At 39.3% G+C, this 25,490-nt stretch overlaps 1 protein-coding gene across 2 annotated transcripts in view; it reads left to right on the top strand.

The window, feature by feature from the left end:
- The window catches only part of GBA3 (glucosidase, beta, acid 3 (cytosolic)), a 123,358-nt gene extending 107,449 nt beyond the window's left edge, over positions 1 to 15,909 (top strand). Inside the window, exons 5-6 of one of the 2 annotated variants that reach the window (XR_004741025.3) lie at positions 5,496 to 5,606; positions 14,095 to 14,184. Coding sequence is in view for 1 of the 2 variants with exons in the window: in XM_035293954.3 (XP_035149845.1) it covers positions 14,095 to 14,297 (203 nt within the window). In the remaining variant the exon portion in view is untranslated. Of the gene's footprint in view, positions 1 to 5,495; positions 5,607 to 14,094 lie in introns of both variants that reach the window. The other variant, XM_035293954.3, reaches the window with a different exon arrangement.
- Positions 15,910 to 25,490: the final 9,581 nt, after the last annotated feature.

Here is a 25,490-nt window from a genome sequence, read left to right as displayed (position 1 = left end):
ATACTGAGGCATTGTGGATCACGTTTCCAAAAAATGCTTTTTGGGGAACACGTTAAAACCATGGCATTGTTTAATAAGAATTTGTGGATGTAATGGAGGAATGCAAGTAAGAAGAAGAAAGTGTTAAGATTATTCCATTCATTCAGGATACAAGTTAATGAATTATAATTTGAAAGCCCTAAATTAGTTTTACAGTAAAGCTACATATTTTTCTTTTGCCCTCACATTCAGGGTTGTCATTTTAAAATCACCCATGATAACTACTTTTCCATTTCTAGAGTCATAGAACCTAGAACTTAACCTTTTACTTCGATACAGAAATATAAGACTCTGATCTTTCTCTTCGGAGTATCTGCTACTTTCTTTGGGGAATATTCTTAGGTCTTTGGTTGGTAGAAATGAGCTATTTCTATGTACAAGTAGATCAATATTCTCATGGACTAAAAAGTGATAGCATTTCAAAGTGTGTATCTTAGGCCTAGGGATAAAAGCATTTGATGGAAAATGTTTTCTTACATCTGTGTTATGGTAACCTAAGGGATTCCCAGGACCAGAGAGACACCATTCAAGTTTCATGCTGTGCCCCAGAAGAGTGTGGTGCTATTACCCCAGAATATCTGAAGCTTTTAAAGTTAACAGATCAAGGAGAAGCACTCAAGAGGACTGCCCAGAAGTGCAGCCAGGGACTGAATAGGGAGTTCTTGAGAAGCACTAGGAATCAGAGTTGGAAATGTGGTAGCAGCCAGAGAGACAGTGGAGGAGATTTTAGACAGTGTCACAAAGTAGAAGGACAGGGGGAAGTGATGGGGAATATTTGGCCTGAATGATTGGAGAGTTGAAATCGTCCGGTTGGGACTGGAAGCAGAGGCTGGATGTATGGGAGACAGAGACTATCAGCAGTGCTGCAAGAGAGATTAAGATGCTGGATGAAGACTTGAAATAAATGGTGATTGAAATCTTTGTTGTTCAGCCTGGAGATGCTGCGATTCCACCACCCAGTTGGGAATAGTGAGACCAGAATCCCATTAAAACCATGTTAAGATGATCTCTCTTTACTCCCTCTCCTTCTTCCTTCCTCTCTCTTTCCCTCCCTTCTTTCATTCCATCTCTTCTCATATCTCTTTCCCTCCCTCTCCCACTCATTCCTTCAGCAAGTGTTTACTTAGCATCTACTATGTGCTACTTTTTTATGTGCTACTTTTTGTTCTCAGGGTGGAGCATATTAAAAATAATAGATGGGCCGGGCACAGTGCCTCATGCCTGTAATCCCAGCACTTTGGGAGGCCGAGGAGGGCGGATCATGAGATCAAGAGATCAAGCTCATCCTGGCTAACATGGTGAAACCCCGTCTTTACAAAAAATACAAAAATTGGCTGGCGTGGTGGTATGCGCTTGTAGTCCCAGCTACTCGGGAGGCTGAGACAGGAGAATTGCTTGAATCCGGGAGGTTGAGGTTGCAGTGAGCTGTGATCATGCATGCCACTGCACTCCAGCCTGGTGACAGAGTGAGACTCCCTTTCAAAAAAAAAAAAAAAAAAAAAAAGAAAAGATGAAGATAGTCTTTTTTTCTCATCACCCTTTTAATCTTCTGAGGGTAAATAAACAATACAAAATAAGTAAATACATGAAGGAAACATTTTATTTTAATCATAAGGGCCACAAAGAAAATAATACATGATGATATGGGAGAGAATGGGTTGGTTGGGAATAAAATTTTAAATTGGAGAGTTAGGAAAGACTTTTTATGGGGTTGAATTGAAACTAAGACCTTCATGGCAATGAAGACTCATAAAGTGAAGACTTAGGAGAATGATTTAGGCAGATAGAAAAGCTGGAAAAGGCTCTGAGTTGGTCAGGAGCTAGCACCTTCCAAGAAGAAAAAGAATCTCAGTCTGCCTGGCAAATGGCAAGTAGAGGGCAGGACCTCATCATCTAGGACCCTGAGGGTCATAGAAGGATTTTGGTCATTAGGGGTCTGGTGTTCCAGGTGTTTTTCCACTTCCACCCACTTCATGCTCTCTGCATGGTTTAGCATTGTTCTTTCCATAGTGGCTTTGACTTTTGCTTGTCACTTCCAGTCCTTGTGTTGTAAATTTGCAAAATGTTATCCACATGGACAGATCATGGGCCTTGGAGTCAGACAGTCTTTGGTTCTATCCTCAAGTTCTCCTTGTACTGGCTGTGTGACTTCTGTAAAAACACATCCCCAGAAAGCATCTCTTATGATTTTATCAGTTTAAGGGTCTGGGTTTATTTCTGGCCCTCTTTCTTTGCCTCCCTTTTCCAATCTGTCTTTAAATGCTGGAATGCTATAAGGCTTGTACCAAAGTCTTGTTTTCTTACTCTCTAAATTCTGTTCACCATCCATGATTTCAATTAGCATCTCCACATCATGGTCCAAAATTTCCATTGCCATCTCAGACTCTACTTTGAGCTCTTTATCTCTCTATCCAATTACTTTTTCAACTCTTTCTTTGGAGGTCAAAATAAGGCAATATAAAGTCATCATAACCAAAGTTTGATTCATTATCTTCCCTGCCACTCCCCTAAAACTTATCTATGTCCAGTATTTTCTAACTCAGACATTGCCAACATTCATTAAATTGTGCTAACTTTGCTTTCTTATCTCCTTCTGCACTGATAGCCAGTGAATTGCTAAATCTTGTTGATTTTTATCTGAATATCTCCTCTGTTGAATCCATCGTTTTCTCCATCTTCGCTTAGGCCATCCAAGACCAACCTCTCATCATCTCCCTTGTGATTTACTGCAATCACTCCTAAATGCTCTCTTTGATTCCGTTCTTGCTACATTCAAATCTATTTTCCACAGAGGTCACAGTAATCTTTTAAAAATACAAATTAGCACAGGGTATGGGGAGGGTGAGGAGGGATAACATGGGGAGAAATGCTGGATATAGATGAAGGGGGAATAGAGGCAGCACACCACCTGGTTATGTAGCATGCACCTACGCAACAGCGCTGCATGACTGCACATGGACCCCAGAACCTAAAGTCAAATAAAATTAAATTAAAACCTGAAAAAAAAACAAATTAGCTAAAGCAACTTGATCCTTCGATTTGTTGTTATTGTTGGGATAAAGATCAAAATTTTAAAAACCTTGATAGGGACCTGCATGTCTTAGGCACTACCTTGTGACTTTCTCCCCATGACTGTTTATAACTCATCCTGCTGAACGGTCTTCTTTAAGTTCCTCATGTGTGCTGGGAGCCCTTCCCATATCTGAGCTTTCAAATGCGCTGTTCTTTTTTCTTGGATTGCTCTTGTCGTTCTTTGCCTAGTGCAGTAGACATCTGTCATGTTTTCTGCTGTCTAGAGTTTGTTGAACACATTGGTTACATTTGAAAGATATCCAGCGTTATGAGTTTTGTCTAGCCAAGGTAGAGAATGAGATTCCCCAGGTTTCTCTGAAGCAAAGGCACAGACATGTGTCCCACCAATCAGACTCATCCATGTGTAAATTTAATTCAAAAGTGAACAGCTTGACAAAGGTGGAACCTATTGTGCTGGTAAGGATGACAGAAGAGACATCCAGCTTTTGAGAATGACAGTCCTTGTAAGGTCTAGTTTCTGGTACCAAAGTTACCAACATGTTGGTGGCTGCTAGGATTGCAAGAAAGTTGAATTTGGGCAGCCACATGAACTACAGAAGCACATGCTCACTGCGTCATTAGCAGTCGAGGCAGTTTCTTTAACCAGCTAGTTTTGTGGTGTGCTTCTGAGCACTGTTCCTGAGAGCTTTATTTGAGCCTATTTCTTTAGCCAAACCCCTCCTATGCTTCCTTCAAGAGCCAACTTCAGCTTCTGTTGCTTACAACCGAGAAAGAGCCCTGGTGGTTAGTGCTGGTAACTGCAACTCATTGGTGGGCATTCAGCTCAAGTTCACCCCAGGAAACTGCTCCACCAGCCTCGTTCTCCCACTTTTGCTGATTAGGGCAGATCTTCCACGCTGGTGTGCTGTCAAGACCCAGTATGGCATAGTGGCTCGGCCTGCTGCTGCTGTTGTTACGCTGCCTGAGTTTCTACCTCAACTCTCCTACTTATTTGATGTATGAATTTTGCAAAGGTTATCTAACCACTCTGCATCAATTTCCTTACCTGTAAAATAGGGACACTGATAACAACTATCTAACTCATAGATTGGTTGTAAAGACCAAATGGTCTTTCAATGCATACATGAAATCCTTAAAGTGGTAACCAAATGTTCTGTCAATGTTAACGAATATGTTATCTTTCTCATGTTATCCACTTCTTTCTTTTCATGCTACTTTCCAGGGACTATAATTCAGTACTCACAGAGTGATCATTTGATTTAGATATGCCTTCCACATAAGCTATAAGTGAAGGGCTGCTTATTTTGTTCATCGTTGTATTCCCAGTTCCTAGCACAACGTATGGTTACTTAATGAATGTAGGATAGATGTTGCAGGATCTCCGAAACCTCGAGCCATGCCATCCCCATCTCCCAGCACACTAAAGCAGGGGAGCTTCAGCAGTATCCAGTGTTCCTGGCAGAATCACCCCAACCTGCTTGTTTTTGCTGATTATTTCTCATGACCCACAAATGACCCATTCTCACAGTGCACAAACCTTGTCCCAGATGCTGAACTTTCCCTCTATGGCCTGATTTCTCTGCTTCTCAGCACTGATCATTTTGTGCTGACTCTATACCCTTTGAAAGCTGTTTGAAGCCAGATGGGAGAAAGAGATAAAACAGATTTCATTCATTGCCCTCCCAGACTCTGAGAGCAGTAAAAACAACAGCAACAACAAAGTAGTTTATATTGGGTGTTTACTAGGCATTATTCATTATTTAATACCACGCGCCTATGAAAAACGTACTATAATCCCATTTTGCAGAAGAGGAAAGTAAGCCCCAGAGGGGAGAAACAAAAGAAAGGAAGGAAAGTAGAGAGAAAGGGAGGGAGCTCGGTAAGGAAGGCAGCTTTTCCAATAGAAGAGAACTTCCCTTACTGAGAAGAAATTTGGTTCCCATAAGAGAAACTTCTCTACTGGAGCATAAGATACTATAAAAATAATATTGATAGAGAAGTTATAGACAGTGACCCAGCACATGTACCTAGACTCAGAACAGTTTTAATATTTAGATTTTTAAAAATATAATTCCTTTCAACGATTTGCTATTTGTAGGCTTTTCCCTCCAAAGTCTAATGTAAGTAGTAGAAATAATACTGATAATTAAGAAATCTTTGCAGTTTTTTTTTCAGCTAATTGACATTTTCCTATAAAATAGTTAAAAATTAGCTTTTGGTTTTCAAAGACTCTCTTTTCAGAAAGTCACAGTTTTTGCTATTAAGAGTTCCCATCTGCAGGTGGGGCTTCCTGCACTGGGATTATTTGGGCATTTTCACAGATGTTGTCCAGCCTCTGATATTCAGCTGGAGTTGGAGCGGGGGGCTTATGATGCATTTTCTATGTTTAGATCTCCCTGATGTTGTTTTATTTTTTTTTCCAGTGAAAAGGGAAAACAACCAGCATACCAGTTTTCTTGCAAATCTGTTATCCAGCTAGAGATGCCCTCCAATTGTAATGCTCTTGTGCATTTCAACCAAAGAAACATTTCAAAGTGAGTGTGGGTGCAATTGCCAGAAAATTGGCTTCAAGCTGAGTCCCCAGAAGGCTTTCTTTCTCCAGCTTTGACAGGCCTTGAGAGGGGTTCTCATACGCCCCCAGTAAGATCAGGTGGGTGGCTTGGGACTCAGAGCCCAGTTGGCAATCACTCTAAAAGAGCATGGTGCATTAGTTTCCCGTGGCTGCCGTAAGAAATTACCACAAACCTGGTGGCTTGAAACAACAGAAATTTATTCTCTCACAGTTGTGGAGGCCAGAAGTCTAAAATTAAGATGTCAGCAGGACCTGTTCCTTTTGGAGGGTCTAAGGGAGAATTTATTCCCTGCTTCTATACTGGCTTCTGGTGGCTGCTGGCAAACCTTGGTGTTCTTGGCTTGCAGATGTATCACTCCAGTCTCTACCTCTGCCTTCACGTTGTCTTTCCTGTGTGTCTTTGCCCTTTCTCTTATCTTCTAAGGACACTCGCCATTGGATTTAGGGCACACTATCTTCCAGGATGATCTCACTTTGAGATCCTTAATTGAATTACATTCTCAAAGACCCTTTTTCCAAATAAGGTCACATTCACAAGTTTTGGGTAGACAGAATTATCCTTTGTAGGGGCACCATTAACCCACACACATTGTGAATTGAGAGAACCTTTCCTGACCTACTGGTGATGAAGCTGGATTTCAACTAAGCAGGGGGCTAAAGAGGCATTTGGCCCTGCTGAGCCTACAGCATCTTCTTAATTTCTGAGTGATCTCCATACGTTTCTGGAAGGAGATATGGCATTTGTCATAAGAGGCTATCTTCTCGCTGTGTCTTCACATGGTCTTTCCTCTGTCCATGTGCCTTCCTGGTTTTTATTTTACCTTGGGTTCTGCATTCCTTATTATTTCATTTAATCTTTTTAACAGCACTAGGAGTAGATAATAGTGTTTCCACTGTATTCATGAGAAATGAGGGGCTCCTTCTAGCCAGCAACTGGTACACCTGGGATTAAAATTTAAGCCTGTAGAGGTTTCCTTTCCAAACATATCACCTCAGCTTTTCTACGTTCCTAAACCTTGAAGATACTTCAAGTTTGTCTCTTTTTTGTAAGCACAGTGAATGTGGTTATTGTACAGTCTGTATGACAAGCCTAATAACTGAGTGCTTTGTGGGTTTGTTTCTGTTGTCTGTTGATTCTGGTTATTTCTTTTTCTTTATGTCATACATTTCCATGTCTATATGGTTATATTTGATTATATGCTGATGATGATTATACTTAAAATATTGTAATGATAATTGGAGGTTTAGAATATATAGGCCCCTTTTTTCAAAAATACTTTGAAGGTCCATCTGCTGGGTACTTGGGGGTGCTACCAGGTTTGCAGCACCTGAAACCAAGATCCAGATGACCTCTTGTTGAACCACTAGGGGTTAAACTCAAGACTTTCCAGTGACTAGTTTGCCTCTGGTTCTCTCTCATCGTTCCACTGAGGGTTTTGTCTTTTGGGTTTATGGTCTTCTCTGGGTGGGGTCTCATACTAGACTTCCCATCTGACTCGGAGTTTTGACATCTAGTTTTACCCCAGGAAACAGAAAAAGATTTAGATTTTCTAAGATTGGAAAATTCCATCAGGCAAACGTAACTCCTGTGTCTACCGACCTCAATTTCCACTTTCAAATTTGGCCTGTTAATTCTCTACTAACTTGTCAGCTTTCCATTGTTTTGAAGAAGGTTTATTTCTTCAAAACTATGTTTAGCATGCTTTACTAGTTTTCCTTAGGAAGGTTTCCTTGAATATTATAGCTTGCCATTAGCTGAGCACAGAAATCTAGAGGCCTGTCTATTTTATTTCCCTTGCTCATTCCTGGGACTTTACTGCTCTCTCTTTTCTCCTTTGTAAAGTGACTGCTTTTTGCACTGTCCTGAATTTTTCCATGGATTCTCTACATGGCAGCTTGGGTCTATGGATGAGTGGGTTTTCTGATAGCTTGCTAGTTTCGTCACATCCATGGGTATCTTGTATAAGTCCTAGATCGTCCTGAAAACAGACTATCTCTGTTTATAAATTGTGGAAGAATAAATTCCACTGATGCTGAGCTTCCGATTTTTAGAATTTCGTAATGTGACAAAGGCATAAATGAGGATGTTTCATAAACTGGTAACTTGAAAAGATTCTGCCCCCATGATAAAATAATGAATTTCTAAAATAATGTTTGTGTGTATTCACACAGGTGTGGTGAAGAATTAAATTTTGCCCAAAGAGTGCTTTGGTTTTTACACTCAGCTTCTAAGAAGCAATCTGCATTTTAATTGATAAAATCTCATTTAGGGTGGGAACTCATCATATCAGGAAGACCAATCACATTTAATGTGGGGGCTTTAAGTTCCTGGCATCAGTTAACAGGAAACTGAGTTAATGTACTTGGGCAGTCAATTGATTAATCATCCCTTTGTAATAAAGCCCCTGTGATGGAAAATACTGAGTGTCTACTTGACTGAACCAAAAAATGCAATATTGATCCTGGGTGTGTCTGTGAGGGTGTTGCCAAAGGAGATTAACATTTGAGTCAATGGGCTGGGGAAGGCAGACCCACCCTTAATTGGGCTAGCACCATCTAATCAGCTGTCAGCAAATATAAAGCAGGCAGATAAAGGTGAAGAGACAAGACAGGCCTAGCCTTCCAGCCTGCATCTTTCTCCTAAGTTGGATGCTTCCTGCCCTCGAACATCAGACTCTACATTCTTCAGTTTTGGGACTCAGACTGGCTCTTTCTTCTTGCTTCTCAGCTTGCAGACAGCCTATTGTGGGACCTTGTGATTGTGTAAGTTAAAACTTCATATATAAAGGGGAATATATATATACATACATACATATATTTCCTATTAGTTCTGTTCTTCTAAGAAAGCCCTGACTAATACAGCCCCCCAATAAAACCTCTGGACACTGAAGCTCAGGTATGCTTTCCTGGTTGGCAATTCTCTGTGTATATTGTGCATGTTACTACCAGAAAGACAGAACAACTGACTCCCAGGGGAGAGGATATGGAAACTTCATATTTGAAACTCCTCAGATCCTGTGCTATGCATTTCTTTTTTTTGGTCAATCTCTGTCTTTTCCTGTAATAAATTTCCAGTACTGCAAATCTAACAGCTTTCTGTGAATTTTCTGAGTCTTTTTAGAGAATTACCAAAACTGAGGGAGGTTTTGGCAAACCTTGATCTTGTGGTTGACATCACAGTCAGGACAGCCTTATGGCTGATGTTATGCCCTCAGCCTTTTCAGGTTGGTTAAGTAGGCAGTGTGTTTATGTGTGCATGTGTGTTTGTGAGAGTGTGTATGTATGTGAATGTGTAGAGTACAACACTAGCATAGGTTTTTGCTTGTTTTTGAGATGGAGTCTTGCTCTGTTGCCCAAGCTAGAGTATATGGCGTGATCTCAGCTCACTGCAACCTCCTCCTCCTGGGTTCAAGTGATTCTCCTGCCTGAGCCTCCCATGTAGCTGTGACTACAGGCATGTGCCACCATGCCCAGCTAATTTTTGTATTTTTAGTAGAGATGGGGTTTTGACATGTTGTACAGGCTGTTCTTGAACTCCTGACCTCAAGTGACCCTCCTGCCTCGCGCTCCCAAAGTGCTGGGATTACATGTGTGAGCCACTGTGCCCAGTCAGCATAGGGTTTTTATAATTAGAACAGCCTGAAGGAAGCTAGAACATATTAGCAAGGCTTAATACTTCTCTTCTTACATTTTTATATCCTACCTGCTTACTGTGAGACGTTTTCCACTGGTCTTATAGTCCAAACCTACACCCTGACTTTGTGATGCGTGTCATTTTTATCCTAGTGTGCTCCATACTCACCAAAAACTCCTGTGTTTATTTTGACTTCAACTCTGGAAACAGAAAGTGAACTCATAGAAGTATTTCTTTTTCCCCTGGCAAGATTTAGGACCTCATAAATCATGGTGGCAAGAAATGTAATGATGGTCTCTTTCGGTTCTTGAGGAGATTGGAAGAGGAGAGGCGTGCAGGTTCCAATGTGGTTTTGTAATTTTTCCCAGTGGTGGCACAGTGAGGAGGATTCTAGCAGGCTAGTTCCTCAGTCCTAACTAGGTAATTCTCTACTTGAATGTTCCTGCAATGAAAATGCACAGACATTCACCAGTGTCACTCAGGCAGTTTAGTGCCTGCTGCGGAACTCCTGGCAGTTAACAATGAAATTGTCAAGTTTTCCTTTTTGTTCCCTTCCAAGCATGCAAACCATCATTTTTTTTCCAGTGGTTTAGCACATGAATCAATCCTTTTATATGTGATCAGTGGGACCCTGTGTGTTTTCAGAAACTGTCTGGCTTTATACCTGGCAGGCTTTCTTGCTGGGCAGTAGTTCTACAAATCAGAAAGAAAATATGCAGATTCTCACATGTCTGCAGGTTGAATTACAAGGCAATTTGATCTTTTCTGTTGTTGTTTTGAGATGGACTCTTGCTCTGTTGCCCCGGCTGGAGTACAGTGGTGCAATCTTGGCTCTCTGCAACCTCTGCCTCCTACGTAAAAGCAATTCCTCTCAAGTAGTTGGGACCACAGGTGCCTACCACCACACCCAGCTAATTTTTGTATTTTTTGTAAAGATGGGGTTTCACCATGTGGTCAGGCTGGTCTCAAACTCCTGACCTCAGGTGAGATGCCCACCTTGGCCTCCCAAAGTGCTGGGATTAAAGCATGAATCACCACTGCGACTGGCCAGATCATTTTGATCCTTAGAGATATGTGATACAGTACTTAAACTGGGCCCTTAAAAATAAATTATATAAAAAATTGATTTTCCAGATTATAACTGACAGAGTGGGGAGGAGGCACACATAGCAGATGTGGACAGGTAGGAGAAAAAGGAATATCTAATAATGTTTTTATTCCTGCACAGTGTAATGTGCTTATTGCTATATTTCTTATTTATCAACAATATTTATTTAAAAAGAGCCAGTATATAAATTAGTACAATCATTGTGGAGGACAGTGTAGAGGTTCTTTAAAAAGCTAAAAATAGAGCTATCATCCAGCCATCCCTTTGCTGGGTATATGCTTTAAAGAAAGGAAATCAGTGTATTGAAGGGATATATGTACTCCTGTGTTTGTTATAGTACTGTTCACAATAGCCAAGATTTGGAAGCAACCTAAGTGTTTGTCAACAAATGAATGGTTAAAGAAAATGTGGTACATATACAAATGCAGTACTATTCAGCCATAAAAAGATGAGATCCTGTTACTTGCAAAAACATAGATGGAACTGGAGGACATTATATTAAGTGAAATAAGCCAGGCACAGACAGACTTCACATGTTCTCACTTATATTTGGGAGCTAAAAATTAAAACAATTGAGCTCATGGAGACAGAGAGTAGAATGATAGTTACCAGAGGCTGTGAAAGGTAGTGCAGGGTTTGTAGAGGAGGAAAAGTGGCAATGGTTAATGGGTATAAAAATTAGTTAGAAACAATGTATAAAACCTAGTATTTGATAGCACAATGGGGTGACCATAGTCAATAATAATATAATTGTACATTTAAAAATAATTAAAAGTATAATTGGGTTGTTTGTAAATAAACACTTAAGGAGATGGATACATGAGATACTTCAACATAGGCATGCAAGGTGTAATAACAGCATCATGGTAAATCACATCATTGATCATGTGGTCATGGTTGGTGTCACAGTGAGGACAGTCTTATGGTTGATGCTGTGCCCTGGCCCATTTACCGTGATGTGATTATCACACATTGCATGGCTATGGCAAAGTCTCTCATGTGATGCATAAATATATACACCTACTACACACTCACAAAAATTAAAAATTAAAAAAAAATTAAAGTATTCAATTCAGTTTGGCTTAATTTCTGGCTCAAGGATATTTATAAAAAATTCTCTAAGCCAACCTAAATGCCCATTAATGATAGACTGGGCAGGGAAAATGTGGCACATATACACCATGGAATATTATGCAGCCATCAAAAACGATGAGTTCGTGGCCTTTGTAGGGACATGGATGAACCTGGAAACCATCATTCTCAGCAAACTGACACAAGAACAGAAAATCAAACACTGCATGTTCTCACTCATAGGCAGGTGTTCAACAATGAGAACACATGGACACGGAGGGGAGATCATACACTGGGGTCTGTTAGGGGGGAATAGGGGAGGGACAGTGCGGGGTGGGGAGTTGGAGAGAGATAGCAGGGGGAGAAATGCCAGATATAGGTGAAGGGGAGGAAGGCAGCAAATCACACTGCCACATGTGTACCTATGCAACAATCTTTCATGTTCTTCACATGTACTCCAAAACCTAAAATGCAATAAGAAAAAAAAAAAATTCTCTAAGCAAAGCAAATCCTCTGCCTCCCTGCACAAATGTGGAGGCATCTTTTGTCTGTGAAATATCCATATAAAAATATCCCAAGAATATTTGGAGACAAACACATGTGTGGTGGAATATAGATGTAGAGCTTTTAAAAGACCTGAAAGACAAAATGGACACCAATGAAAAAATTTAAGTTTAGGTGTTGCTTAACTGAATATTTAGCTTGAGAAGTCATTTTGGTTGAAAGCAATCTATGAAACAATTAAAATATGATTTAGTGTGTGAATGTTTTTTTCTTGCCCAGCTTCTTTAGAAACATATCTCCTTTGTAAAGGAACTGGCCTTTTCATTTAATTTCTGCACTGAGAAATGGATATTTGGTGTTTTTGGAAGTGTATCCCATAGGTTGGAATTATTTATTCTGGTTTTAAAAAATAAAATGCACAATGCAAAGACTAACAAGACCTCAGAGCTTTGCCAAGCTTAAAATACTAAGAAAATGTAAGCTAAATTCCCTGATTAAAGTGATGGAAATCAGTGTAAAACTGAGTGGAGAATAGTTATATACATGGAATCCACATCTTGATATCTTAACATGGAGTCTGTCGATGGGCTTCTGAGCATCCACAAATAAAATAATACTGAATATTTATATATGGATACACTTAGGGGAGAGATAGTCTATTGCTTTTGCTCTTAAAGGGCATAAGCACTATTCTGAGTTTAGACATGGGGTAAAGGGGATATGCTATAGGTGAAAAGTTTTGTCCCCAACCCCCACCCCTCACAAATTCATATTGACATCCTAGCTCCCAGTATCCCAAAGATGGGGCCTTTGGGTGGTGATTAAGTCATGTGGATGGAATCCTCATAAATGGAATTAGTGATATGAAAGAGCTCCCTGGCCCCTTCTGCCATATGAGGACACAGCAAGAAGACACTCATCTATGAACAGTATACAGTCCCTCACAAGACACCAAATCTGTTGCCACCTTGGTCTTGGACTTCCCAGCCTTCAGAACTGTAAGAAATAATTTTTTCTCTTTATAAGCCACCAAGTGTATGGTGTGCTATTATAGCCACTCTATCAGACTAAGAAAAGATGTCGAAGCATTTCTGTATTCACTCAGTATAGGATACAGTCATGGCTAAAGCTGCGTGCTGACTCTTGATCCTTTTCATTTTGGAGGCTCTGTCACCAGAATTGTAAGACATGTCTCAGTTTGGCCATGGGGACAGCAGGTGAGCTCTGAGACTTCCTGAGGCATGCTACTATTATCTCTTCCAATTTTCTAATGGACTTTCTGTAATATCTGGAGGCTGTACTTAGAAACTGCACAGTGTCTTTACTGAATACCCTTCTGGGTACCAGAGAGGAACTTGTACGTGTGTCATTGTGCCTGAACAGTGATAGGTACTGAAAAATCGTTCATTGAGTGAATAAATGAATAAAACACATTCAAAATGAATGAATAGCCAAATAATTGGAATAGAATATAATAACTTATTGAATTAAGCCCCTGCTTGATTCAAGCAGGAAACTGGAAAAGGGGATTTTAAAATTGACAAATACAAATTGGATATATTTAAGGTGTACAACATGATGCTTGGAAGTAAGTACAGCATTGTAGAATGGCTGTACGGGCCGGGCGCGGTGGCTCAAGCCTGTAATCCCAGCACTTTGGGAGACCGAGGCGGGTGGATCACAAGGTCAAGAGATCGAGACCATCCTGGTCAACATGGTGAAACCCCGTCTCTACTAAAAATACAAAAAATTAGCTGGGCATGGTGGCGCGTGCCTGTAATCCCAGATACTCGGGAGGCTGAGGCAGGAGAATTGCCTGAACCCTGGAGGCGGAGGTTGAGGTGAACTGAGATCGCGCCATTGCACTCCAGCCTGGGTAACAGGAGCAAAACTCTGTCTCAAAAAAAAAAAAAAAAAAAAAAAAAGAATGGCTGTATCAAGCTAATTAGCATGCATTATCTTATGCACTTATTTCTTTTTTTGTGGAAAAAGGATGGAAAACAGGTTTGTCTTCTCCCACTGTGGTCTCCTGCAGAGAAGGAGAAAGGGACGTGGACTGCTCATCAGTAATTTTGTCTGTGTTGTCATAAGGCCTTCCCAGAAATGATGGTTTTCTTTTTTTTTTAATTTCAGCAATCCATCTTGATAAAGTCAATCTTCGACTATATTGTGCATGGTCTCTTCTGGATAACTTTGAGTGGAACCAGGGATACAGCAGCAGGTTTGGCCTCTTCCACGTTGATTTTGAAGACCCAGCTAGACCCCGAGTCCCTTACACATCGGCCAAGGAATATGCCAAGATCGTCCGAAACAATGGCCTAGAAGAACATCTATAGGCAAAACGGCTGAGTAATACAGGAGTGGCCTCTGCTCTTGGAAAGGAAATCTGCTTTGGTGATGATCTTGCAGGCAATCTCAACGTTCTTCTGTACTCCACATGTAATATCAGCGGATCTGTGATGATAAAGTCTGACTGTGTAAACGCCTGGTGAAGTATTTAATCATGGCCTCTACTTTATTTGTATTTGGATCATTGAGGTTTTTCAAAAGAATTAGAAGAGAAAACCACTAACCTTGATTTTTATATTAGAAAATCAGATAGACCTGGAAACATAAATTTAAATCCTTAGGCATTTTTCTAGGAAAAAAATAATGCGAAGTTTATAAAGATAACATGCCCATGGTTTGCAGCTGTAACTGCAGACCACTTATTATAAGAGTACTTGTTCGTGAACTTACTTATTCTGGTTCCATAAGCTATTTTTGCTTAGAAGATCCACTGTCATGTGATCCGTAATTTTCTACATAAAAAAATCAAAGTTAAAAGTTAGTCACATTATACAGTTATGCATTCTGTTCAACAAAAGAGTGAATTGATAATCTATTTGTTAATACATTGGACACGTATTTTATGTGTTTGAACAAGTACGTCTCCCTCTTGCCCAATGAACTTCTGAAACAATAAAATAATAGAATAAATTAGACTTTGAATGGCAGAAAAAGTATTTGAGCGTTGCTGTTCAGTCCAAAACACATTTCGACTGCAGAGTGGTGCCGAATTAAAAGCCAAGTGATAAGCAGGGCATAATCTCCACTTTTGAATCTTTCTTTAAATCTTAGAACCTTAAGAACCCTGTGAAAAAATACATAAAGTGAATGAGCAGTCTCAGTGTAAGCAAAGGTGGGGTGGGGATTTATTACCCTGGTAGTTGAAACATCTAAGATTAGTATGGGGTTGACTAGAGTTGGAGATTTTACTGAACTTCCTAAGGCAGGGGTCAGGAGATGCAGGGCTCCTTTTGGACTCTGTGTTACCCCTCCAGCAAACCTTTCACATATGTGGAATTTGGCCTCTCACATCCATATTTGAGTAGTACGTACTAAGCACCCACTTACATGTTAGACTTGAAGCTAAGAGGTTTAACTATGATCAACCCCATTTTGCAGACTGAGAAACTGAGGCCATACTGATGTGCATCTTTCTCAAGCCATTTTGGTTCTGATTAACTGGACTTGGAACTTCCTTGGCATCAGCCCTCTTCTCACGTTGTGGCAAACTGTAATTTGAGGTACCATAGAAGTCTTCTCTGCATTTTTTGAAGAGAGGAACAAAGAAATAGAGGTGTGGAGTTGCCTTATGCAGGAGGAAGGGAAGATGGATTTTTGCATTCAGCCTCTGCTTCCTGGAGGAAACTGCACAGGCCTTTGGCATTCTCTTAAGGCTTTTGGCCCTGAGCAGCTGCTCTGTCATTTTTTTCGTTTATAAACTGTGGTCAATTTCTGGATCGTTTTCACGTTCATAATCAGAGAATTATTTACAGCAGAAAAACACACTCTCAGTAACTTTGGACAGAGTGAGAAAGAAACGGATGTAGTAGTTTTAAATGTGGATGCACTGGGGAAAATTATATTAAGATTAAAATGGTATACAGAGGAAATTCTATTACATCTTTGCCATTGGTTTGTTATTTTTATTGTTCAATGAGACATTATCTCACAATTTGTGTTCATTTAAGAAGCACATTTCCAAATCTTATTTCATTCCTCTCCCATCCAGGCTGTCTTTTTCATTTTTACCATGTATCTTACTTAAAATTTATGTGCCCTTTTATATTATCTTGCAAGACAACTGAGTTTTCCTTTTAATTAGGATGTTGCTGTGAATATTACTTATCCTACAGGGCATATTTACAAGTTTTCCAGCAATACAAATGAGCACTGTATTTTCGTTACCAAAACCAAGAAATTAATATTCACACTATAAATAAGATGATCTGTCATGTTTGGTCTACCAGGTGAAATAAACGTTCTAGCTGCTGGCGCCCAAGCTTACTCTCAGTGTGCAGGCCTTCTGCGGTTCTTTGCTGGGTTTTAAAGGCCAGCTCTTTGTCCTAGAGATGGATCATACAAAGGGTGCTTCCCTAATTGGTCTTATAAATTAGTATTGCCACAGGTTAAGAAGAAAAAAAAAAATAACTCACCTTCCAAAAGCCTAACAGCCCCTGCAGTATCTCAATTAATGTTATTTTTAATTGCTTGTATTTGCATTTGAGAACAAGATTGATTGACTTTTGCCTGTCAAGGAAACAGAACTAAAATTCTTTAAATAGAAAAACAAGAGTTGTTAATTACACTTAAAAATCCATAGATACTGTACTTAGATGTCTTGAAGGTCAACTGAGACTTGTAAAGCACATGTTTTATGTCTGTTTTATCTAAGGAGAAGCTTAGATATCACAATGATGAATTGGATCTATTTGTATTTCTTTCTTTATTTTTCCCTCCTTTCTTTTTCAGAAGAGTAGGAACACGTTATTTACATTCTGGGAATCACTGTTAAGAGATTTTTTTGACAGTTTTAATTTTAGGGCAAGTCATTTCTGAATTTCTAAAAACATATATAAAGTAACAGTAGCCCTGTTTCATTTTAGCTGTGTAGGGTTTCAGTTTTACAGCTCCTGGTTATGACAGGAGTTATGCTAGGAACACCAGGAGGAATTGTCCACCTAAGCCCATTATAGAATGAGGAGGTAGGATTTCTCGTTAAGAAACCCATAAACTCCAGAAGCTGGCAACCTTGGCATTTGGCAGTGGAATGCCAGTCAGGTTTTTGCATCTGGGAATTTGTAGCTTTTAATTATTTTTATGAACTAGGGAATAATGAACACATTTGTAATATATTGAAAAAAAATCTCTAACACTGGCTGACCAAGCAGTAGATTTATATGATAATTCTTAAACACCAATTCTATTACTCAATACTAAGCAGAATGAAAATAGAATACTGACCCTTGTTACTGAGAGAGCAGAGTATAATTGAAGCTGATAGAATTAATACTGTTTAATTTCTAGCAATACGCCTCATCTGGAGAACACACGTTCATCACTGATCAGAATATTTTAGGCTCTTGTTGTCCTAGAAGGGACATGGTAGAGAGTACAAAGCATGATGAGCCCTAAAGAATGAAATTAGGAAAAAAACTGGCATAGAGGCATTTGATGATGGTCTTTCATAATATGGGCTATGGCAATGGGAAGAGAGAATAAACCTTATTAACTGTGGCAGTAGGTAAGATGGGGAGGTGGAGGTTGAAGTGCCTGGTTAGGGCTGGCCATAGGAAAGAACAACCCCCAACTGTGTGAGTTGCTGAGTACGTCTTGAAGAGAGTAGACAAGGCCTGTGATCCCAGGTTTTCCCAGTGTCTGAATGTGATACCCGACCAATGACTGACTTACATGATGTTGGCAGAGTGGTTATTTCTGTCTGGTATCAGGCAAACGTAATGTCATCCTAGAGTGTGGGCTTGGCTGGGCGTGGTGGCACATGCCTGTAATCCCAGCACTTTGGGAGGGTGGATCATGAAGTCAGGAAATCAAGAGCAATATGGCCAACATGGTGAAATCTTGTCTCTACTAAAAACACAAAAATTAGCTGGGCATGGTGGCGCGTGCCTGTAATCCCAGCTACTCGGGAGACTGAGGCAGAATTGCTTGAATGCAGGAGGCGGAGGCTGCAGTGAACCAAGATCACACCACTATACGCCAGCCTGGGTGACAGAGCCAGACCCTGTCTCAAAAAAAAAATTTTTTTTTACAAAGAACTAAAACAAATTTACAAGAACAAAACAAACAAGCCCGTTCAAAACTGGGCAAGGGATATGAATAGACACTTTACAAAAGAAGACATACATGAGGCCAAGAAACATATGAAAAAATGCTCATCATCACTGGTCGTTAGAGAAATACAAATTGAAACCACATTGAGATACCATCTCACACCAGTTAGAATGGCGATCATTAAGAAATCTGGAGACAACGATGCTGGAGAGGATGTGGAGAAATAGGAACACTTTTACACTGCTGGTGGGAGTGTAAATTAGTTCAACCATTGTGGAAGACAGTGTGGTGATTCCTCAAGGACCTAGAAATAGAAATTCCATTTGACCCAGCAATCCCATTACTGGGTATATATCCAGATCATTATAAATCGTTCTACTATAAGGACACATGCACACAAATGTTCATTGCAGCACTGTTTACAATAGCAAAGACCTGGAACCAACCCAAATGTCCATCGATAATAGACTGGACAGGGAAAATGTGGCACATATACACCATAGAATATAATGCAGCTGTCAAAAACGATGAATTCGTGTCCTTTGTAGGAACATGGATGAACCTGGAGACCATCATTCTCAGCAAACTGACACAAGAACAGAAAATGAAATACTACATGTTCTCACTCATAGGCAGGTGTTGAAAAATGAGAACACATGGACACAGGGAGGGGAGCACTACACACTGGCATCTGTTGGGGGAAATAGGGGAGGGACAGAGCCGGGGGGGCACTTGGGGAGAGAGAGCATGGGGAGAAATGCCAGATATAGGTGAAGGGGAGGAAGGCAGCAAATTACACTGCCACATGTGTACCTATGCAACTATCTTGCATGTTCTTCACATGTACCCCCAAACCTAAAATGCAATAAAAAGAAAGAAAAAAAAATAGTAAAATCTATGGTATGTAAATTATACCTAAATAAAGGAAAAAAAAAAAAAGAGTGTGGGCTCCAGAGCCAACTCACCTGAATTCAAATCCTGGCTCCGTGTTTATTATCCAAGTGACATTAAGTACCTTACTGAAGTTTCCCATGCCTCAGTTTTCCTATCTGTAAAATGGAGATAGACTTTCTTTTATTTTGAGTCTACATAATTATTAATTTATCAGGTTCTCAAATACTGGGACTTATTTCTAATAAACAGGGTCCAAATAAGTTGAAGAAGGTAACTTGATGCACCCACATATGGCTATATATTTGCAATGTAAATATTATTTTCTAAACACATATATACTCATATACATTAGAATAGCTGTAGTGGAGAGTGTCTAGTGATGGAATGAGGAGGTGACACAAAATCCTATCTCCAGAGTCTTTTCCCACCTGCTGCACCAGACTTCCTTTTAAGACTGTTGTGAGAATTGATTAAGCTGATACATGTAACGTGTTTATATCCCGGAGCATGGTAAAGGCACAGTTAGTGTCGATCTATTATTTTAAACTCTCAAACTTGTCCACACTGAGTCCCCAGCAATTTATCAATGATAGGTTGGGTTTTCCTGTTCTGGGACTATCTCTAGTTCCTGCAGAGGTACCTGTTTGTGAGTTTCTGTTCTGCTAAGTTGGGACTCGCTGTTTTGCCTGCCTGTGTCTCTAATTTTGGTGGCAGTAGTTTTTTCTATGACTTAATTATGTGATGCCTCTAAAAAGATATGTTAATTTTCTGTTTGGCTTTTTGCTTGTGTTAGGATGAGAGTGACAAGTTCTGAGCTCCTTAAATGATGGGAGTGACAACTTCCAAGCTCCTTAAATGCTGGACTGGACAGCGAGAGATAGCATTATTTATATCATTAGAGTTGAAGTTGTCCAGCTGCTGAATCAGTACATATTGATTGAACCAAATTGTGCAATACTTTATAGAGTGCAATACTGCAGACAAGACAGTTCTCCAAAGAAGCTCATGAATAGGTTGGGGAAGTAGGATAGAGACTAAAATGATAGCAAACAATTGTGGGTGAATTTTCAGAGAATCAGAGTCATACAGCTACGTGTCACATAACAACATTTAGGTCAATGACAAACCACATACATGGTGATGCTCCCATAAAATTATAATAGAGCTGAAAAACCCTCATCACCTCATGACATCACAGCCATCATTGTGCTAAGATGTGTTTGTGGTGATGCTGGTGTAAAACCTACTGTGCTACCAGTTGCATAAAACTCTAGCACATACGAGTACATATGATACAGAATATTTGATAATGATCATAACTGACTGATATGGTTTTATGTGTTTACTATGCTTTTGATCATTATTTTAAAGTGTGCTCATTCTACTTAGGAATAAAAGTTAACTGTTAGCCTCCAGAGGATTCTTCAGGAGGTCTTCCAGAAGAAGACATTGTTGGCCAGGCGCGGTGGCTCACGCCTGTAATCCCAGCGCTTTGGGAGGCCGAGGCGGGTGGATCATGAGGTCAAGAGATCGAGACCATCTTGGTCAAATGTTAAGACCCTGTCTCTACTAAAGATACAAAAAATTAGCTGGGCATGGTGACGCGTGCCTGTAATCCCAGCTACTCGGGAGGCTGAGGCAGGAGAATTGCCTGAACCCAGGAGGTGGAGGTTGCGGTGAGCCGAGATTGCGCCATTGCACTCCAGCCTGGGTCACAAGAGCAAAACTCCGTCTCAAAAAAAAAAAAAAAAAAAGAAGACATTGTTATCACAGAAGATGACAGCTCCATGCGTCTCATGGCCCTTGAAAATCTTCCAGTGGGACAAGGTGTAGAGATATTGATGATCCTGACCCTATGTAGGCCTAGGTCAATGAGTGTGTTTATGTCACAGTTTTTAACAAAAAAGTGAAAAAAGTCAAATAAAATAAATAAAAATAGAAAAACGCTCACAGTAAAAGGATATAAAAATATTCTTGCACATCTGTGAAAGTTATTTGTGTTTTGTGTTATTACGAGAGTCAAAAATTAAGGAAATTACTTATTTTAAGCTAAGATTAATTTATTGTTGAAGAAAGAAAATTTCTTTTTCTAAATTGAGTATAACCTGAGTGTACAGTATTTGTAAAGTCTTAGTGTACAGTAATGTCCTAGGCCTTCACCTTCACTCACTACTCACTCACCCAGAGCAACTTCCAATCTTGCGAGATCTATTCGTGGTAAGTGTCCTGTCATTTCTTTATCTTTTGAAACAATCTTTTATACTGTATGTTTCCCATATCTTTTCTGTGCTTAGATATGTTTAGCTATACAAAAACTTGGTCTTGTGTTCCAATTGCCTAGAGTACAGTCACGCACTGTACAGGTTTGTAGGCTAGGAGCAATTGGCTCCCCATAAAGCTTAGGAGTGTGGTAGGCTATACCACCTAGATTTCGTAAGTTTGCCCGATGATGACATTGCCCAACAGTGCATTCCTCAGAAGGTATCCTTGTCATTAAGGGATGCATGACTGTGTATAAGCAGAGGAGAATGAGGTGGGTGGGGATGGCTTTCATGGGCAAGGGAAAATAATACAATTAAAAAATAATCTGAGTAATAATACAAGTAATATATGTAAAAATATGGAAGTAGAAAGCACAAAGCCTGTGGGCAGTGCCCAGGCCAGTTCCCCTCAGGGAACAGAGCAGGCAGGATGGGACTTGAATGTGGAGTCTCTAATGTTCTCCAAAGAACCTTCATTTTTCTCTCAGAGTAAGGTTGAAGGTTTCTGAGCAAGACGGTGATTATTTAAAGATAACATTTTGAGGAATAGTCAAGGAAGTGGGATATAGGAACCAGATTTCAAGCTTCTATGGCAGAGTATAGTCGATGTGTTAAGAGCCCTATGCGGGGTGCGAAGTACATACATGGAAAGTTAATTTATAATTGTAATTAATGTATCTCAAGTACACGGGAACTGAAATGCAAGATGGGTTTTTGGATTAGATCCTGGAACAGAAGAAAGGACATTAGTGGAAAAACTGGGAAATCCAAATAAAGCCTGCAGTTTGATTCATACTACTTTATTAGTGTTAACTCATTAGTTTTGGTAAATATACGCCAGTTACCATTAGGGAATGTTTGGTGCAGAATATGTAGAAGTCTGTGTGCTCTCTTGAAACTCTTCTGTAAATACAAAATTATCTCAAAATGAAGAATTAAAAACATATATGGAAGAGTTAATAATATATTCATGCAATACCTTACATATAGGATATGTATTATAATCTCTCTCTCTCTCTCTATATATATATATATATAGACAAAGAGAACAGATGGAAAGAAATAACCACTATGAATATCTGGATTTTTCTGGTCATTTTCTAGGTTGTGCTGCTACAGCTAATTTTTGTTTCTTCTTTATAATTTATTCCCATGTTTTTCATACTTAGCTTCTGCTTTCTTTTACTATTAGAAAAACACATTTAAAGACAAACTTCAGTGGTCAAGAAAATTTGCTGGATGTTTGGAGAATGGAAATGGGTAGGTCAGCAACGGCTGTGAATACAAACAAGGATAAAATTGATAGAAATTGGCCAGTATATACATTACTTCATCTAGGTGCACATTAAGACAACAGTTTTTTTGCATTTTAATAATTTTTAAATTGATATGCAGTAATTGTAATTTTTAGTACATGTGATATTTTGATACCCATATAATACAATGTGCAGTGACCAAATTCAGGTCATGGAGTATCCATCACCTCAAACATTTATCTTTTCTTTGTAACATATTTTAAAAGTACTTGTTACAGTTTTGAGATACTGGAAAATTAACAACTTCCTCTAGTCTATAATCACTAATTTATATTTCTGTCACACATAATTCTTTTTATTCAACATCTCCCCAACTCTTTCTACTCTCACCCCTAGTCCCGGGTAACCACCATTTTACTTTCTACTTCTATGAGACCCCCTTGTCTAGATTCAACATATAAGTGAGATTACTTGGTATTTGTGTTTCTATGTGTTCTTTTTCTATGTGTTTCTATGTGTTTTCTATTTGTTCTTTTTAAAGGCTGAAAAGTATTCTATTGTGTGTATTTTTATGTATATACATATATTTGTTTACATATAGTTCATTCATGTATATACATATATTCATACATATATATGTGTCTGTATTTCCCACATTTTCTTTATTTGCTCATCTGTTGATAGACACTTACCTTGATTCCGTATCTTGGCTATTGTGAATAATGCTATAGAGAACATGGGAGTGCATATGTTCTTTTGAGCTTCTGATTTCATTTTCTTTGGATATATGCCCAGTAGTGGGATTGCTGGATCATATAGCAGTTCTATTTTTAATTTTTGAGAAACCCCCATGCCATTTTTCAGAATAGCTGTCCTAACTTACATTCCCAACAACAGTGGGCAAAGGTTTTCTTCCCTTCCCATCCTCACCAGCACTTATGTTTTGTCTTTTAGATAACCATTCTTACAGGTGTAATGTGATACACACATAATGTTTTCAACGTTTTTGTGGTTTTGAGATACTTTGTTCTTCCGAATGAACAACTTGAAGTCATATTAATATTTATATTTCCAGTACCTAGCACATTATTTGGCATATCTTAGTAATTTATAAATGTATATTAAGCCATTGATGGAGTAGATATTAAATAGTCAACTTCTTATTTGCAACAGAAACTTAAGATGTAAATGGACTCATTTAAACCTCACAAAAACTTTATAAGGTAAATTCAACAATTATTTTCCCTATTTTATAGATGTGCAAATTGAGGCAGAGCAGAAATTAGTAACTTGTGTCAACCATGGAGCAGGGAAGTGGCAAGCCAGTGCTGAGACCCATACACTCTGACTGTAGACATTCATTTAATGTGCTGCCTTGTATTCTTTCCCCACAAGGTTGTAGCAGAACCAGGCCTGGAACCAAGGCTTGACTCCTGGTTATTTTCAGTGGGCTGCCCTGAAACAGCCACACCGCAACATAAGATGCTATGTCTCTGAAACTTCAGCCAATTTTTTATACCTCACAGCTAGTTGTTTCACCTAGTAGTGGAGGTATAGTTTCTTTTCCCCTAAGATTACAGTTATCCATGTCAAAAATTATTTTCTTTGTTTCTACTTTCACCCAAGCCATTCTGTTTCTGAATCTTGTCTTCTAATAAGCTTGTTACTCTTCCCAGCAATGTTATGGACCAAACTAAAATTATCCCCATGATTAAAGCTTTGCATTTCCAGTCACCAGTTGAACAGATGGTTAAGCACAAGGATAGTGTCACATAACCCAGAATGTGATTGTAGCTCCACATCTCATGGAACGTGTGACCTCAAGCAACTTACTTATATCTTTGCTTTTTTTCACCATTTGTAAAGTGAGAGTGTAAAAAAATATACTTTATACAACTGCAGTAAGAATTAAATGAGATGATATATGTAAAATAACATAGAACATTGTCCACTAAATGCTCATTATAATGCCTATTGAGTGGTAGCTATTAGTATTTTTCATATATATATATATATATATATATATATATATATATAATTGTGTTGTAGGTTTTGGGGTACATGTGAAGAACTTGCAAGATTGTTGCATAGGTACATACATGGCAATGTGGTTTGCTGCCTCCATCCCCATCACCTATATCTGGCATTTCTCCCCATGTTATCCCCCCCGATTCCCCACCTCCTGCTGTCCCTCCCCTAGTTCCCCCTAACAGACCCCAGTGTATGATGCTCCCCTCACTGTGTCCATGTGTTCTCACTGTTCAACACCCACCTATGAGTGAGAACATGCGGTGTTTGATTATCTGTCTTGTGTCAGTTTGCTGAGAATGATGGTTTCCAGGTTCACCCATGTCCCTACAAAGGACACGAACTCATCGTTTTTTATGGCTGCATAGTATACCATGGTGTATATGTGCCACATTTTCCCTGTCCAGTCTATCATTGATGGGCATTTGGGTTGGTTCCGGGTCTTTGCTATTGTAAACAGTGCTGCAATGAACATTCCTGTGCCTTGTCCTTATAATAGAACGATTTATAATCCTTTGGGTATATACCCAGTAATAGGATTGCTGGGTCAAATGGAATTTCTATTTCTAGGTCCTTGAGGAATTACCACACTGTCTTCCACAATCATTGAACTAATTTACACACTCCCACTAACGGTGTAAAATGTTCCTACTTTCCCACACCGTCTCCAGCATCTGTGTCTCCATATTTTTTAATGATCGCCATTCTAACTGGCGTGACATGGTATCTCAATGTAGTTTGTATTTGCATTTCTCTAATGACCAGCGATGATGAGCGTTTTTTCATATGTTTGTTGGACTCATATATGTCTTCTTTTGTAAAGTGTCTGTTCATATCCTTTGCCCACTTTTGAATGGGCTTGTGTGTTTCTTTCTTGTAAATCTGTTTTAGTTCTTTGTAGATTCTGGAATTATTTCCCATTAATTTTATTGTAAAGCCTCTAACATTTTGAAATTAATCACAGACAACCAGC

Source organism: Callithrix jacchus, chromosome 3, assembly GCF_049354715.1.
Source record: "Callithrix jacchus isolate 240 chromosome 3, calJac240_pri, whole genome shotgun sequence".
Classification (NCBI taxonomy): Eukaryota; Metazoa; Chordata; class Mammalia; order Primates; family Cebidae; genus Callithrix; species Callithrix jacchus.
The sequence above is the reverse complement of the archived record's forward strand: the minus strand, read 5'-3'. Positions and strand labels throughout refer to the sequence as shown.